The 17,846-nt window shown below is 45.8% G+C and overlaps 1 protein-coding gene across 15 annotated transcripts in view; it reads left to right on the top strand.

Moving 5' to 3' along the window:
- The window catches only part of NAV2 (neuron navigator 2), an 819,601-nt gene that overhangs the window by 617,243 nt on the left and 184,512 nt on the right, over positions 1 to 17,846 (top strand). For 14 of the 15 annotated variants that reach the window (XM_021085311.1, XM_021085309.1, XM_021085312.1 and 11 more), the window contains one exon: positions 15,004 to 16,102. In XM_021085311.1, coding sequence (XP_020940970.1) covers positions 15,004 to 16,102 — 1,099 coding nt within the window. Of the gene's footprint in view, positions 1 to 9,436; positions 13,926 to 15,003; positions 16,103 to 17,846 lie in introns of those variants that run through there. The other variant, XM_021085315.1, reaches the window with a different exon arrangement.

Below are 17,846 nucleotides of genomic sequence, written 5' to 3'. Positions count from 1 at the left end.
ATGACTAGGTAGGTCAGGGTTACCAGGCTATTAAGTTGGACTTAACCCCCTCCACAGAGCTCTGCATGTGCATGCTTCTAAGGCCGGTGTGAGTAACACAGAGAAGAATAAAACAATTACCTTGCCATTCTTCCCACCTCATCATGTTTCTCTTGTTTTTAAAAGATGTTTTGGCTTTACAGCGGAGTTACCCGATTCATCTCATTGAGTGCTCCGCTTACAAAACTCAAAACTACCCCCAACCTGTCAGAGCCAGGTTCTGTTGTATAAAACAAAACAGACACCTGGAGGAAATTGCTTCCCGATTTGGGTGAATAAAGCTGATGAGCAGTCTTTAGGGATATTTTCAACCTCAGCGTATGTCATTTTTTTTTTTTTTTTTTCTTTTCAAAAGAAAATTTCTGTCTTTCCATTAAGAAGACAACTGTCAGGTGAACAGGCTCAGAAGTCTGGTAGCGCTGGTGTAGATCTGCGACGGCCGAGAAGCCCCAGAATTATTTGATCTATCTGATACCACGTGTCTGCATACTTGGCAGAATCAGGATAAATTACTGCTTTTTTCCCCCCTTCTGTTCCTGCACTTTTTGGCATAATACAATCAAAGATAGTGAATAATAGTCCAATTCAGCTCTCAGTTTCTGCCTTGATTCCCCCGGAGAAATACAATAAGTTAGTTCTTTGGTTGGCTGCTGATTTTGATTGGCAGAAAAAATAACAGCAGAAAGATTACATTTTGCCAGCATCCTAAATTCTGAAGAACAAAAACCGTACTTAAATTATTGCTCAACCGTTTGACGCTCTCATTTTTTTAAAAAGAACCTCCTGGAGGGGAAAAATTCTCTTTTTCCTCCGGGAAGGAATTAAAGGTCAGAGAACTTCACTGTAGCTTGTCTCTGAAAGCTGTTGACGGACGACTTGATGAAAATCCCATTATCTTGCACCAAACAAGGAGCACATACTTTGAGAGTCAGTCCGTTTAGGGTCCCGTCTTAAGGCGGGTAGCCTGGGAGTGGAGCTGAAGGGTGTGGACTTTGAAATAAGGTGGCCCGGCACTAATCTGTTTGATCTTGGGGCTTCTAAAGCCTCGTGCCTCAGTTTCCTCATTGGTATAATAGCATCATTATTGTACCAATGAAAAAAGCCAGTACCCTAAAAAATGCTTCTTAGTACAGTGTCTGGCACGGAGTGCAGGCTCTGTCAGTGTTGGCTGTTACTCTTATTCATAGAGGATTATTAACATTGTTATAGGGTTTTTTTTCCCCATGGAAACATTTTGTCCAATAAAATCTTACATGTAAAGAAAGCAGCAGAGGTGGTAGATGTGGAGCAGAGAATATATAAAAACTGGTTGGCTTAACTCCCCTTTTCCACAATGGCTATGAACACACCCGCCCCTGCTCTTTGGCCGGAACCCTGGGGGTCCCCACCTTCCAGTACTGTCCTTGACCTCTCACGGTCCACACCGTCTTGTTCAGAGCAGACCTGAGTCATGGGCCTGTCCTGACAGATGTGATGTTACCCTTTTATGGTGGTTCATGGTCAATGGGGAAAAAAAAAAAAAAATCAAAGGGAGGCATTCCTGTTGTAGCTCAGGGGGTCAAGAACCCGACTGGTATCCATGAGGATGCAGGTTTGATCCCTGGCCTTGCTCAGAGGGTTAAGGATCCGACATTGCTGTGAGCTGCAGCTTAGGTCACAGTTGCAGTTTGGATCTGGCGTTGCTGTGGCTGGGGTGCAGGCTGGCAGCTGCAGCTCCAATTTGACCCCTAGCCTGGGAACTTCCATATGCCATAGCAGTGGCCCTAAAAAGACCGAAAAAAAAAAAAAAAGGCAGAAAGAAAGAAAGAAATCAAAGGGAAATGAAGCCACCTTTGTAGGGTTTCTTCCACTTTTGCCTTTTCCCAAGTCCTCTCTTCTCCAAGCTGAACGTCCCCAACATTTCAGCCACTCCTCACCGAGAATGGTTTACAGTCATCCTCAGAGTCTAGTCCTTATCCTGGGTGAGTTAAAACTTCTCAGTGTGTTGTAGTAAGACGTGAATTCTCTAATACCTGGATGACAGTCACCTGGGGAGCTAGTGAGACCTCCAGCTGCCTGGGTCCATCTCCAGAGATTCTGAACTGGGAGGTATAGGGATAGGGACAGCAAAGCTACTTTATTGTCTGAGCTCCAGGGTCCTAAGGTCAGTAACAGCTGTGCTGTTTCCTGGTTGGGAGACCATGGAGACGTCATTTCTGGCCCTGGGATCTATTGTTCCCTTTTGGGGAAATGAGTGGATTGCTAAGAAGCCTTTCCAGGTTCAAAATTATAAAGATTTCACCATTCTAGCTCTGATCCGAGCTGTGGGCAATAGGGCTACGTCCTTCCTTTCCTCGTTCTGAATGTTGTTCCTGTGTTAATTCAGGCCAAGATCACATCAGTTTTCATGGCTGCTGTGTGTCAGGACAGAGGCACAGTGAGTCTGTTGATGGAAATCTTTTTAGACAGCCCCCTGCACAGCTATGATTCCTGCTTCCCGTTTTCTTTTCTCTCTCTCTCTCTCTTTCTTTTTCTTTCTTTCTTTCTTTCTTTCTTTCTTTCTTTCTTTCTTCCTTTCTTTCTTTCTTTTTTTCGGCTGCACCGATGGCAAATGGGAGTTCCTGGGCCAGGGATCGAATCTGAGCTACAGCTGCTGGCCTAGGCCATTGCTGCAGCAACCCAGATCCTTAACCCACTGTACCCCATCGGGAACTCCTGCGTCCTGTTTTCATGTACTTTTTTGGCTTTAGCACAGAGGGTTATCCTCATCCTTTTGGAGCAGAAGGAAGAAGGTACATGTTAAGGATAGTTAGTGCTCAAAATGCGTATCAAGAAAGCATTCAGCAGTCTACGGGATTATGTTTTCGGGGGGGGGGGGACAAGGTTCATCTTTTTCCTTCTCCTTTGCATAGCTCTCTTGATAAATGACTACTACTTGTTGGACGGCCGTCTTATCTCCTTTGCTTCATGTGCCCGTTTTCCGTGCCTTCCATGAGGACGGTTTGCCAAAATGCCTCCAAATGATAGGCTATTTCCATAAGCTATCCCATAAAATCAGTTCTCTGGCAAAAATATGTTTAGGATTCATACTATCCCGTTATCGTTTTGGATCTTGCCAGTGCAAGTGAGCTACTAAAGGCTCTGAGAAGTCTGGCAAGCAAGAAAACGGACCGCTCTTTGGCCTTCTGTTTTCTAAACTTACCTGAGCTTGGAATCCCCTCTGTTACTGCCTATTTGTATGGTTTACGAGCAAGCCTTCTGGTTTAACACTGGTGTAGAGGCTCCAGTTTTGGAGTGCCCATCTCTCGCCTCAAGGGAAAGCAAGAAGATTGAGCTGGTATCTTAGGGGAGGAGGGCCTGAAGAATTCCTTAACCAGCTCCGTTCCAGGGAGATGTATTTATATTAGCGTACAGCCGTCGCACTCTGCCAAAGAGCTGTTAGCTTCGGACAGTGACCTCCTGCGCAAATGAGATTTGCCCCCTATAAAGTGTTTATCATCTCTGTGAAATTTCATACACCCTTGAAGCAAGGGAGGAGGTTTTCTCCGGCCAGTTTTGTGCTTTCTTATAGCCATATATGGTACAAGATAGAGAAATGGCTTGACCACTCACAGCAAGAGCTTTCTCCTGAAACATATCACTTGGGATTTTGAACAAATAAGTTCAAGAGAGGAAGGAGTTATCTGGAGGGTGATAGGGTTTCAAACAATGAAAGAGAAAGAATAGGATCACTTTGTATATTTAAATGTATCTTCCTTCACATGTCAGTAGTATCATGATTTGTCTCCTTACCCAGAGGAGTGGCAGGATTTACAAATGTGTATAGGACATCTTTTGATGTAAAGGGTGTATGGGAGGGAGAGAAAGATTTTGAGATTTTGTTCTAGGAGTTCCCGTGTGGCTCAGCTGGTTAAGCACCCCACTAGTATCCATGAAGATTTGGGTTCCGTCCCTGGTCTCGCTCCGGGTGTTAAGGGTCCAACAGCTCGGATCTGTCATTGCCGTGGCTGTGGTGTAGACCGGGAGCTGCAGCTCCAATTTGACCCCTTGCCCTGGAACTTCCGTATGCTGTGTATTGGTGCAGCCCTAAAAAGAAAAAGAAAAACAAAAGAATTTATTCTCTTTCTAAGGTGTTATTACCAGGTCTGTCATAAACCCAATTGTATACTAATATTTCCAGCAAGTTAACTTTTGTTTAGCTTTCCCAGTTCTTTATGGCATTAAGTGGAATTTGAAAACATACCTTGTAAAACTGGAGAAAATGTAGCGAAAACCATGTAGGAAAATGGTACTCTCTTATTTTCTTTTACTGCCTTTTAGCTCCATTTAGAAAAACAAATGAGCTCATTACCCATAATTTCGCTAGCTTTTATCCAAAATAAGCCACTGAAGAGAAGGAATTACCTTGTCATATATGAAAAAGAAACATAACTGTAATTGCTCCAGCTGTCAAGGGCCTCTTCTTCTATTTCCTCTGAGTTAAGAGTCACGGAGGTAAACTGGGAGTTTCGTGGCTCCTGCAGTAACAGAGATGCCTTCAGGCTGTTGGGATAATGCACTTTTACATTCTGCATTTTTTTTTTTTTTTAAATCACATCCTCATAAGATACTAGCGTATTTGTACTTGATCTTTTTGGTGATTTGGTATGCAAAATTTTCACCATTCATAGAAGAAAAAAGCATCAAAAGCATCTCCAAGGATTCTGTTCTGTGGAGGTCACTTAGCCAAGGGAAAAGCCAGCCACACCTGCTTTGAATTTTGAGCCATAGGAAGGGATACAGAGGGAGTCATAGTTATTATTTGTTTATTGATTTCTGGGCACCTGTCAGTGTGTCACTTACGCTGAGTAAAATGACCCAGTCATGAAAGGACAAATGCGCACATTTCCAACAAGCATTTCTAGGACCTAGTGCATCGACCATTCTTGTCAGTAAGCGACGTGTAACCACTAACTACAGTGCAGGGCAGCAAGTGTCAGGACCCCAGAGAAGCCCCCGCGAGCGTTCTGTCTCTTTAGATGAAAAGAGGTGGCTTCTGGTTTTGGGGTTCTGGAGGTTTCCTAGTAGAAATGGCATGAAAGACTAGGGGCCAAAGTCAGGTAGGGATGTGAGGCATGGTGGGGGGGGCAAGGAAGCACCCCAGTCAGAAGAAACAGCTTAACCAAGAGTTAGTGATGGTCAGTTTAAGGAGGAAAAAGCCTATTAGTGTAATTTGCTTCCCTGGTAGAGTTTCTTACAAAGGATCACCATTCCTTTGGAGCAGAAGTTGTTTTTTCAAGCTAAAGTAAAATAATACTATTGAGGCAATATTCAGAACTGTGCAATTTCATGTGATTTATTAACTGTCAAACTCACAGGAACTTTTTTTTAATTTAACAAAACATTTATTTGAGTCCTTACTGTACACCAGATCCTGTGCTAAGCACTGGAAATAAAGTGGTAAACCCCTTACCTATTAGGCCTTAGTGGTCAAAATTTTGTTACTTGCAGCTGAATACAGTCATTTTAGATTTCCATTGTGAAAATTCCTGCCTCCCCCGCAGCCCCTTCTACTTTCTGTCTCTAGGAATTTGACTGCTCGAGGGACCTCTTAGAAGTGGAATCTGGAATCAAGTAGTCTTTGTCATGATTGGCTTGTTTCACTTAGCATAATGTCTTTAAGATTCATCCATGTTATAAGAGGAGTCTGAATTTCCTTCCTTTTGAAGGCTGAATTAATATTCCATTGTGTGTGTGTATCACACTTGGCTTCGTTTATCCAAACAATATCCATCGATTATCTATTGATAGACACTTGGGTTGCTTCTATATTTTGGCTGTTGAGAATATTGCTGCTATTACCTTGGCTGTACAATTATCTGTTCAAGTCCCTGCTTTCACTTCTTTCAGATATATACCCGAGTGGGATTGCTGAATCATATTCTATGTTTAATTTTTTCGAGGAACTACCATTCTGTTTTCCACAATGGCTGCACAATCTTACATTCCCATAGTACACAGATGTTCCAATTTCTCCACCTCCTCACAAACACTTGTTATTTTCTTTTCTTTTCTTTTCTTTTTTTGTCTTTTTGGGGCCGCACCTGCAGCATATGGAGGTTCCCAGGCTAGGGGTCTAATCGGAGCTGTAGCCGCTGGCCTACACCAGAGCCATAGCAACACCAGATCCAAGCCACGTCTGCAACCTACACCACAGCTCATGGCAACGCCGGATCCTTAACCCACTGAGCGAGGCCAGGGATTGAACCTGCATCCTCATGGTTCCTAGTCAGATTCATTTCTACTGTGCCACAACAGGAACTCCAACACTTGTTATTTTCTGATTTTTTAAAAAATAGTAGCTGACTAATTGGTATGACATGGCATCTCATTGTGGTTTTGATTCACATTCCCTGATGATTAATGGTATTGAACATCTATCTGTGTGTGTGTTGGCTGTTTGTGTATCTTCTTTGAAGAAATGTGTATTCAAGTGCTTTACCAATTTTTCAGTCATGTTGTTTTGTAGTATTGTTGAGTTATAGGCACTCTGTATATATTCTGGATATAAAGTCCTTATCAGATATGTGATTTGCAAGGAGTTTCTCCCATAGGTGGCTTTTTCATTCTGTTGAGTATGTCCTTGATGAAAAAAAGTTTTTAACTTTAATGAAATCCAGCTTAACTTTTTGCTCATGCTTTTGGTGTCATATCCAAGAAATCACTGTCAAACCTGAAGTTTTTACCCTGTGTTTTCCTGTAAGAATTTTATGGTTGTAACTCTTACATTTAGGTCTTTGATCCATCTTAAGTCAGTTGTTTTAATATGGTATAAGGTAAGAATCCAACTTCATTTTTTTTTTTGCAGGTGGATATCCAGTTTTCCCAGCACTATTTGTTGAAAAGATCATCTATCTTTAGCTCACTGAAGAGTCTTGAAAATTATTTGACCATATACGCAAAGGATTGTATCTAAGCTCTCTAGTCTATTGGTCTATACGACTGTCTATGCCAGTAATGCACTGATTTGATTGCCATAGCTTTGTAGTAAGTTTTGAAACCAGGAGGTTTGAGACCTCCAGCTTTTTTTTTTTTTTTTTTTTTTCTTCAAGATTCTTTTGGCTGTTCAGAGTCTGTTGAGATTCCAGATGAAGTTTTGGATGGATTTTTCTGTTTCAGCAAAAACGTTGTTGGGATTTTGATAGGAACTGACTTAACAGAGCAACTTAAAAATTGCTTTTATAAATCATCATTCTTATTCCAGCTTGGAATAAGAATTCCAGCTAGGAGCCTATAAAATTGTAGACACACACACACAAATTCTTAGAGACTATGGATCCAAAGCGCAGCTCCCTCTACCTCATTCCCTTTCACTTTCCAGTCCACTTTTCTTGGTAATTCTCTTGACCCCCTTCTCCATCTTTCTGTACTGACCAAGGATCATCTCCAAGAAGGAGCTGGAGAGAAACTGTATTTGAGCCCATGCCCTTAATATTAGCCATTGATCACAACAGTGTTGAGAAGGCTTCTTGGGCCAAGCTGGCAGAATCCTGCAGAACCACTAAGTTGATTGAGTGGGGTTCATTTACGCTCTCCTCTCTGGTCTTGTGGCTAACGTGGTTGTAGAGAAATTGACCTGAGCCATTCTGAAAACAATCTTCAGCCCCTATAGCTGGAGCCCATGCGCTGAAAACAACAACAAAAAACCAAAGAAAAACAAAAAAAAAACCCCAAAATCTGGTTTCAGTTATCCTAACAACTTTGAATGCTCAAGACGGACACCTTGAAAGGTTATAGGAACTTGTAAACATTTTCCCAGGCCCAATTATCAGGCCTTTTCGTGAAGGCTGCGGCGAAGATTCAGGCGGGAACCGTTCCCAGAGCAGGTTTAGAATCACAGGAGGGAGGGATAGGAGCTGAGATGAGCTGGTGAGAACACACTCCCTGAGTGCCTGCTAGCATCAGGCTCAGACCACCAACGTCTCCCTAACTAGGAAGTTGGGGACAGAAGGGACCTGGGGCCAGGGTTGGCCCTCGTGGAGGGAGAGAGGAAGAAATGCTTATTTATCTGCCTTAGACAGTATTTTCATTTAGAAAGTATTTTGGTTACTGTCAGAGAAGGTTAAGGCTGGTTGCCAGAAAAACCAAACTTTCCCCCTCCCCACATGAGGGTTAATGCTCTCCCTAAACTCTTAAAAAAAAAAAAAAGGCTTTCTCTTCTTCAAAGGCCTCCTGTTTCTGCAATATTTCAAATGAGACTTTTCCCTTTTGCGGTGGTTCGTCAGTTGGTGGTGGGAGAACCTGGTGAGCTGGTGTTGTAGAGCTGAGCTGTGCAGGCTGCAGGATGTGAGTCACTAATGGGTCATAAAATCTGTTCGGGGGCTCTGATCAGCTTTTAAAACATGGACCAGGGCAGAATATACCAGAGTCTATTGCACATAGTAAGTCTGGATGTTTTTTTTTTATTATTTTACATATGGATATTTGGGATGTTTATTGGATGTGATGTAAATGTATTATCCTTACTCTGCTTAGTGGTCAAAAACTTAAGACTGTAACTCTTAAAATTACCTTTGGCTAAACAAAGGCCTGGTGGCACGTTCCCAGATCTGGCCATTTCTCAGCAAAATGCCATGCTAATAACATGACAAATAAATAAAACTCTAAAAGTAGTCATTTCAGATGAGTTTTGAACCTAGTCCTTATTTGGGCCTTCCGATGTAATTACCCTTTGGTCGACTGCATTTTTCCAATAGAACCGATATATTGTACAACATGTATTTTAAAATACTTATATATTTATATATAAAATTAGTGTTTCTGAGTTAATGGAACAGTGGTGGCCCAACCAGTCTTAAATTTTCTATGTGATTTTTGCCAAATCAGTGAACCGCTTGGGTGTTTGTTTTCTATTTTCCTTTAATCAACTCAAATCTACATCTATCATCCACGAAACTGTTGATTTATATATGGATTATTTATCCTTTCTAGTATGCAATAAAATAAATAGGTAACTCTTGAAATAAGAAAATGTTTATCCACCTGACATCAAAAATGTTTATCTCCCCTCCTTCTGTGACCTACATACCATTGCTGGGAGAACACCAAGGTTCAGAACCTTTCTTTTGTGCTTTCTGCCTTTCTCTCTCAGCTTCCTTTGCTCTCACAAAGATTCATGTACAGGAGAAACGAAACTAGAGCTGTTAGTTATTAGAGGGAGAATTGTGCTTAATTTTATTTTATTTTTTTGTCTTTTGTCTTTTTAGGGCCGCATCCACGGCATATGGAGGTTCCCAGGCTAGGGGTCTAATCAGAGCTGTAGCCACCAGCCTACACCACAGCCACAGCCACACCAGATCCAAGCCGTGCCTGGATCTACACCACAGCTCACGGCAACACCAGATCCTTAACCCACTGAGCGAGGCCAGGGATCGAACCCACAATCTCACGGTTCCTAGTCAGATTCGTTTCCGCTGTGCCAAGATAGGAACTCCTTTTCTTAATTTTAAAAAACTGGCTCCACCCTCCTTCCCCCACATTGTTTATTCATAGAATACTTGCAATTTAAAATTCTTTAGCAGCGCATTAAGGGTTGAACATACCTTGACGCAGCCAGTTTTTCCATTTCTTGTTAAGCATCTTAAGGGAACGATCGTTTGATCGAGGGAGGAGGATGCTAAAGAAACACCTGTGTGCACAAACGGCATTATTTTGTTCTTTTTTATGGCTGGGCGCTTGGGGTTAATAGATGCAAATGACTGCCTTTGGAATGGATTAGCAATGAGATCCTGCTGTGTCGCACTGGGAACTATGTCTAGTCACTTATGATGCAGCATGTAATGTGAGAAAAAAGAATGTATACATGTAAGTGTAACTGGGTCACCATGCTGTACAGTAGGAAAAAAAAATTTTATTGGGGAAATAACAATTTAAAAAAAGTTAAAAAAAAAAAGAGAAACACCTGTGTGTCAGATCACAAAGTGATAATAATAGAGCTTAGCAAGTGAACTTAACGGCGTTCTAGGGCCCAGCCTCTTGGAGACTGGCTGAGATTTGAATGGAGACAGGGCTGGAGAAAGGGCTTGTCCTCTTTCTTACAGATGGGGCTGTGGAGGCTCAGAGAGGCAAAGTGGTACACTTAGGGTCGCACCATTAGCTGCTGACCAAACCCGTGGCTTGGCCTGCCTCCTCACACCTCTCCTCTCACTAGCTCAGAAGCCTGGTAAGGAATGTCTAAGACTAGGATTCACAGAAGCCTGGTATTAGAAATGACTGCTTTCCAGAGAAAGAACAGGCCCCAAACAGACACTGCAGCCAAGAGCTCACTGGTGTGATACCTGGGAATGACGGAAACATGTCAAGGCCACCTGGACAAAACCACTCAGGGCCTGGAGCCCCTTCACTCTTAAGCGGATTTCTGGATATGACATAAGCTCAGAGGAGTGATGATTTGACCCTTAGGTGCTTGCTCCATCTGGTGCCCTGTAGCCTTACTCAGGAAAATTCTCTTGTAGAAACCCAATTCAGAATCATCTCCAAGGGCTACCTCTTATAGTTCTAACAGGTAACCTTGAAATGTCCCCATGATTTCATAACCTGGGGGTACCCAGGCTACATGCCGAGTGGAAATTCTGGAGCTCTGAGTCCTGATCCTGAGTTTGGACTGAAAAATTTGTTTGTTTGTTTGTTTTTCCAGTGACTTTTTCTTTTTTTGCTTTTTGGGGTTGCACCTGTGGCATATGGAGGTTCCCAGGCAACGCTGGATTCTTAACCCACTAAGCAAGGCCAGGGATTGAATCCCCATCCTCATGGATTCTAGTCAGGTTCATTATGACTGAGCCACAACAGGAACTCCCCAGTGACTTTTTTTTTAATTTTAATTTTTATTATTATTAATTTTTTTGTCTTTTTGCCTTTTCTAGGGCCACTCCCGCGGCATATGGAGGTTCCCAGGCTAAGGGTCTAATTGGAGCTGTAGCTGACTTTTTTCTTTTAAATCTTTTTTTTTCTTCTCATTTTTAAAAACTATGGTTGATTTACAATGTTTCTTCAATTTCTGTTATACAGCAAAGTGACCCAATCACACACACACAGTTCCCTGTGCTGTGCAGTAGAGCCCCATGAGAACTTTTGATAAAACACAATGGCTAATCACAAATCTTGGGTCTCTCTTGCCCTAAATGTGACCTGCAAATGTCAAAACTACCAACCAACAGGCCAAAAAAATAAGGAAATAAGGAAAAAAGGAGTTCCCGGGTGGCCTAGTAGGTTAAGGATCCAGTGTTGTCACTCCTGTGGCTCTGGTCACTGCTGTGGTGCGGGTTTTAATCCCTGACCAGGGAACTTCCAAGTACTGTGGGCATGTAGGCATGACCAAAAAACTACCAACCAACAATTATAAAACCTTTTTCTTCCTCCCTCCCTCTCGCTCTTTCTTTCTTTCTCTCTCTCTCTCTCTTTCTCTTTCTTTCTTTCTTTCTTTCTTTCTTTCTTTCTTTCTTTCTTTCTTTCTTTCTTTCTTTCTTTCTTTCTTTCTCTGCCTTGTAGCATATTGAATTGAATTCCCAGGCCAGGGATCAAATCTGAGCCACAGCTGCAGCAACACAGGATCCTTAACCCATTGTGCCAGGCGCGGGATTGAACCTGTGCCCCAGAGCTCCTGAGATGACACTGATCCCGTTGTACCACAGCAGGAACGCCTCAGAAAGCATTTCTGATTTTCTGTGCTCTGGCAGGTTTTGGGGCACAAGAACGAGCAGGAAGCAAGAAGGTCTCTGCCCCGAAGGAACTTGTAGACCAGCAGGATAACAAACCAACCTAGAGCACCTCCTCTGTGATGCTTTCCCACACTCTTTGGGAAGACTTAGGAGATCCCAATCCTTGGGTCCCTGGGACCGTGATCAGTCTTCTGCAGCCTTTGTATTGTTTCTGTGCTCTGTTCTGAGGTCTCCTGACCCTTTGGACAGTGAGTTCTTAGAGGATAGGGGCTGTATCTTACTCAACTCTCTATTCCCTGTGCCTGGTGTTAGTAGGTGGCCCTACAAATACTTTTCTTAAAAGGGAGGTACAGATCATGGACCGTGTCCTGAGAAAACAGAGCAGGGAAAAATACATGTGATGTGATGCAAATGAAGCAGTTCGTTCAGCTTGAGGTTTTGAGGTAGCCTGACAAAGGAAGAAAAGTGTTTGAGCCAGGGTTTGGAAGATAGGTACGAGTTTCTGGGGGCTGTTTGGAGAGAAGTGATGGTGTGTCCGTTCTGCCTATATTGTGTGAGCCTCTCCCGGGCACCTGGCACCTTCCCTGAAGGAGATTCACAGCTTTGATTGGTCTGCACATTTCTCTTAGACACTCCAGGCGTCTGTTTATTGCTGCATCAGTCCTCAGCTAGTTCTTAACAACCGCTTTCTAGTGGTGTGTGTTAAGGTTGAAAAATACACAGAAATGCAAGGCAGGGGCATTTCTTGTCCAAACCATTTCAGGCGAGCTTTATATGAGTTCCAAGGAATGTGTGGGAGCAGAGATGTCACTCTGATCCATGTATTTCTGCCTGGGGGGAGTATGCCTGAAACTTCTTTAGGAAGGAGGGGTGTACCTCTGAACATGATCTGTTATAACACCTGTAAGGATATTGTTGCCTCCAAAGGCTCTTTTCCTTTGGGGCTTCTTTTCTACCAAATGACAAAATGTATTTATTAATTACACTAATTAGCATCTATTCCTCGCTGCCAGAATGTAATCTCCATGAAGGCAGGGATCTTTGTTTTGTCGCTGAAACAGCCCAAGTGCCTGGAGCAATGTGTGACCTAGACTAGGTGCTCATTGAATAGTGATATGAATGAATACATTGAATATTCAATAAACAAATGAATGAATACTTCTGCCCCAGATCTGAGCCTAAGTAAAGGCAAGGACAGTTGTCCTTGAGATTGGGGTGGGGGGCGCGGTCGCTAGTATTTCCTCCAGGGAGCTGGACTCTGGCACATGCCGCCTCCTTTCCAGGGGCTGGGCTGGTTTGGGCTGCCCCATGGCTATCATGACTATATATATCCAAGCAACAGAAAAGCTGGTGTCCCAAAGTCATTGGCGTGGCTGTTGTTGAAATGTGTTCTTTATCACAGGAGGTAGCTGTGAGGTAGCCCCAAAGAGCCCTGTGTCGGGAGATTAGGGTTCAAATCCCAGATTTGTCCATTTCCACCTCTGTGATGGATGGTCACTCATTAGCCCTCCCTGTGCCTTAGTCTCCCCACCTATCAAATGGGAACGATAACCCCCTCCGGACAGCGTGCCTGGCACGGCACCTCAGGCCACTGTGAAGACCCCCTGAAGGGCTGGCAGTGTGGGTGGGTTCCGTGAGCCTGGTTCCCAGCCAGGTTTCTGGTTCCTGGCTCTGTCCAGGAAAAGATCCAGCAACGCCCCGTGAGTTCTGTTAGGGAGGATCGTGCAGCAGCCCCCACTCCAGACCCAAATCCCCAGTAAGTCAGGAAGATGTATGTGTTTTAAAACATTGGGAGGTCTGCGTTGGATCACCCTGGAGCCGCGGCTTCCCGGAGCAGCTGAGAGTGGAGGGAGGCAGTTCCTCTGCCAGGACCTTTCCCGGCTGGTGTCCCACAAGGCGCTGCCTTCACTGGCTTTGGCGGCCGTTGACTTTTAAATCATAAAAAGCCGCTCTATATACAGTTTACACTGTTGCTGGAAGGCGGCAGAACATAGGTATTTAAAAAAAAAAAAAAAAAAGGAAAGAAAGGAGCAGAAGAAGCAGCCGTTAATCCCGCCAGGCTTCTGGGCACTGGAGCAGTTGCGGATGACAAAAGTTAATTAGAAACATGAGCAGTTTAACCGAAAACACTTGTGACAATTGGAAGGCCAGCCTCTCCAGTTGGAGAAGTTTTCCTAGGGAATCCTTACGGGAGAAAGTGGCTGCTGCTGGGTAAGTTGTGTCATTGTGACTCTGCAGACACAGATGTGCCCTTTGGGGGCAGAGGGGCTGCATCCTGTCTGCCCAGGGCGTGATTGTGGGTGGGTGCAGGCTCTGGGCTCAGCCGTGTCCCTGCCACCTTCCCCCTGACAGCTGCCCTGGCATGGGGGATGGAGCCGCCTGGCTCTGAGCACTGCCCAAAGGGCGATGCAGTTTTCACGTCTGTGACGTGGGCCACCTTGGTGCCTGGTAGAGACCAGTTTGGAACCCGCCCTTCTCAGAAGAATTCCACTTCTAGTTTGGAAATATTTTCAGGCTTTTCTGAGAAAGGAGTCTGGCTGGGGAACTACTCCCTGAGAGCCAAGGGGGAAGCCTTGACTTTCAGATAATCTGGGTGTTTTTTGCCTACGGTGAAGCCTCATGCACAGTTCATACTCTTAAGCTCAAAAGGTCTTTTTTTTTTTTTTTTTTTTTAATTTTAACTCTAGCCTGCATCACATTTGTAACTCTTTAAAGTGCTAACCTAGGAAAAACTTAAATGTTTTTATGGGATTTAGCAACATCTATGGGTAATTCTTCTTCTGTAATGATGATACTTGTTTCTTTTTTACTGGGTTTTTTTTTGGGGGGGGTGTCTGTTCAGTTTTAATGTCTGCTGCATTGTTTTCTTAAAGTTGGATAATTATGATTGTTTGGCTTAACTGGGAAACAGAGTTGTGGGTTGAATCATTTCAAAACAGAAGCTATTTCCTACCTCATTCCTGCACCATCAAATGGTGGTGTGGGTTTTTGTTTGTTTGTTTTCCCATGAACGCATGGGCTTAATTGTGCCTTGTGCATGTAGACGTTAAGGTCGGCGTGCACTTGCACAGCATGAACCAAAATGTGACGGGGAGGGGGATGTGAATAGTGTGTGAGGGAAAGCAGGAGGCAGTCAAGGTGGAGCTTAATTGGAGCCATAGGTAATGCACAAAGCAGGTAAAGGAGCTGAATGGCATCTGGCTTGGGCGTGGGAGGCGGGTGCTGATAGACGCCCCCTGGTGGTCAGTGCGGGTCCAGGGATGTAATTCAGGTCTTCTCTTCTCCGCAGAGCCATTGGCGAGCCCCGCCTCCTCTCACCCCGGAATGAGCGAAGATGCACCTGCCGCTTTGGAGGGCAGCGGCTTCGGCCCTGCTAGTGGCGGTGCCTCCTCGGCCATCCCCCAGCCCGGCGCGGCTGCCAAGCCCTGGCGCAGCAAGTCGGTCAGCGTGAAGCACAGCGCCACCGCCGCCACACTCTCAGTCAAGCCGCCGCCATCCGAGTCCCCCAGGCCCGCCCCCGAAGCCATGAAGCCAGCCCCCAACAATCAGAGGTCCATGCTGGAAAAACTGAAACTTTTCAATAGCAAGGGGGCATCCAAGGCGGGCGAGGGCCCAGGGTCCCGGGACACGAGCTGCGAACGGCTGGAGATTCTGCCCAGCTTTGAAGAGAGCGAAGAGATGGAAGCTGGTGGCCGCCCGCTGTCCGCGGCGGGCCCCACCTCCAACAGCCCCAAGATTGCGCTCAAGGGCATCGCCCAGAGAACGTTCAGCCGGGCGCTGACCAACAAGAAAAGTTCTCCAAAAGGCAGCGAGAAGGAAAAGGAGAAGCAACAGCGGGAGAAGGAAAAGGAGAAAAGCAAGGACCTCGCCAAGCGAGCCTCAGTGACGGAGAGGCCAGACCCAAAAGAGGGGCCGAGGGAAGACTCCAGTGGGGCAGCTGTGACCGAGATGCCAAAAAAGTCCTCCAAGATCGCCAGCTTCATCCCCAAAGGGGGGAAGCTCAACAGTGCCAAGAAGGAGGCGGCAGCCCCTTCCCACAGTGGAATACCAAAACCAGGGATGAAGAGCATGCCCGGAAAGTCCCCAAGTGCCCCTGTGCCTTCCCGGGAGGGGGAGCGCAGCCGGGGTGGGAAGCCCAGCTCGGGGCTCCCCCAGCAGAAGCCCCAGCTGGATGGCAGGCACTCCAGTTCCTCCTCCAGCCTGGCATCCTCGGAAGGAAAAGGCCCGGGAGGGACCACCCTGAACCACAGCATCAGCAGCCAGACTGTCAGTGGGTCCGTCGGGACCACCCAGACCACAGGAAGCAATACTGTCAGTGTCCAGCTACCTCAGCCCCAGCAGCAATACAGCCACCCCAACACTGCCACGGTGGCGCCTTTCCTGTACAGGTAAGAGCGGCCGCCCACCTGCCCTGCCCGGGGCCACTGGGCAGAGGAGCCTTTCTGGTGGATTCTGGGTCTTTGAGGGCAGGAGTCAGAACATCCTCCACAAGGAGTGAGGCAAACAGCTGGGGTGCCAGGTGATAAGCTCCTGATAGAGGTGCACACAGTGTACTTGAGGGACAATTAATACAGCACAGCACAGGGGTGGGGTGGGGGCTTTTAGAAAGCTGAAGAGCAGAAGTAAAGTGTGGAGTTCCCGTCGTGGCGCAGTGGCTAACGAATCCGACGAGGAACCATGAGGTTGCGGGTTCGATCCCTGGCCTTGCTCAGTGGGTTAAGGATCCGGCGTTGCCGTGAGCTGTGGTGTAGGTTGCAGACGCGGCTCGGATCCCGTGTTGCTGTGGCTCTGGCGTAGGCCGGTGGCTGCAGCTCCGATTCGACCCCTAGCCTGGGAACCTCCATATGCCGCGGGAGCGGCCCAAGAAATAGCAAAAAGACCAAAAAAAAAAAAAAAAAAAAAAGAAGAAGTAAAGTGTGAGCTGACCCCAGGATGAGGAAAAGTGGCCCAGGGACACGGGGACCCAGGGGTGTTGCAGAAGTGGCAGCAGTGTGAGCAGAGCTAGGTGCGTGGTTTGATGTCACTTGACAGGCTCCAACCTTAGTCCTGAAGCATCCAAAACGTACTTTAAACAAGGACAAACATGAACATCCCCTCTCTGGGTAACCAAGACTTCTTCTTAGGAGATGCCTATCTTGAACTTCCAGATGCTCGGGATTTTTACCCCATTGCACATACTGCGTGTGTTTTCAGTCTCTGCTCTGTGCTGGGATTTTTTTTGAAGGAGAACAGGATGAAGGAGAAGGAGAGGGGTAAGGAGGGATTAGTTCCAGAACTAAAGGACCCAGGTTATACCTGGGGGGACAAACTTAGGTGTTGGTATGTGTCTGGTATCAGCCCCTCCATCTGTCTGTCCCCGAGGGTATGTCCATAGACCACAGGAGACCACGTGGGGCCAGCTGCTGCTTGTTCTGGGTGGCTCTGGCCTAAGAGAGCCTCTGGTTGCTCCACACACCCATGCAGGAGGGACCAGCTCCGGGTGATGCTTGATATGCATAATGAGTTGTCTCTGGCAGATGGAAGCCGCCCAGCGCTGCCTTCAGGGCCTCAAAGAGCCTTGTTCACATGCTCAGCCTAATCCTGTGCTCCAGACATGCGGGGCCATGGACCACACTGCAGAGCGGAGGGATGACTGGTCCCCCTCCATGACACAAGGGGACCACTGGTTCAGTGTCACAGTCTAGGCACTTATTTTACAGCTTCTACCCTAAGTATGTACACATAAACACCTGTACACACACATGTGTACACCCATAGGTGTGGGTACACATCACGGACAGTCACACGTATGGACACAAGTACAGATTCATATGTAAAATGTACACAGTCACATGTGTGATTACATATCTGTTCATATGCTCAGACTCACACCCCTACTTTCAGCTTCCCCTGTATATATGGTTCCCCAAAGAATTCAACTTTTCTTCTCCCTGTCTGAAGTGTGTTCCTGTAAGCTTTGTTACCATTCCTGCCAAGAGCCGATAGAAGGCTGGTTCAAGACTGATTTCAGAGTCAAGCCAGCAGCATCCAGCCAGTGAGAGAATGTCAGGCTTCTGAGGAGAAGCTCTTTCCTCTTCTCTGCTCCCCTTCAGTGAAGGTCACGCCAGACCCATTTAAATTGGAGACAGTCAT

Source organism: Sus scrofa, chromosome 2 (assembly GCF_000003025.6).
Source record: "Sus scrofa isolate TJ Tabasco breed Duroc chromosome 2, Sscrofa11.1, whole genome shotgun sequence".
Lineage (NCBI taxonomy): Eukaryota > Metazoa > Chordata > Mammalia > Artiodactyla > Suidae > Sus > Sus scrofa.
This window is presented reverse-complemented; position numbering and strand designations above follow the sequence as displayed.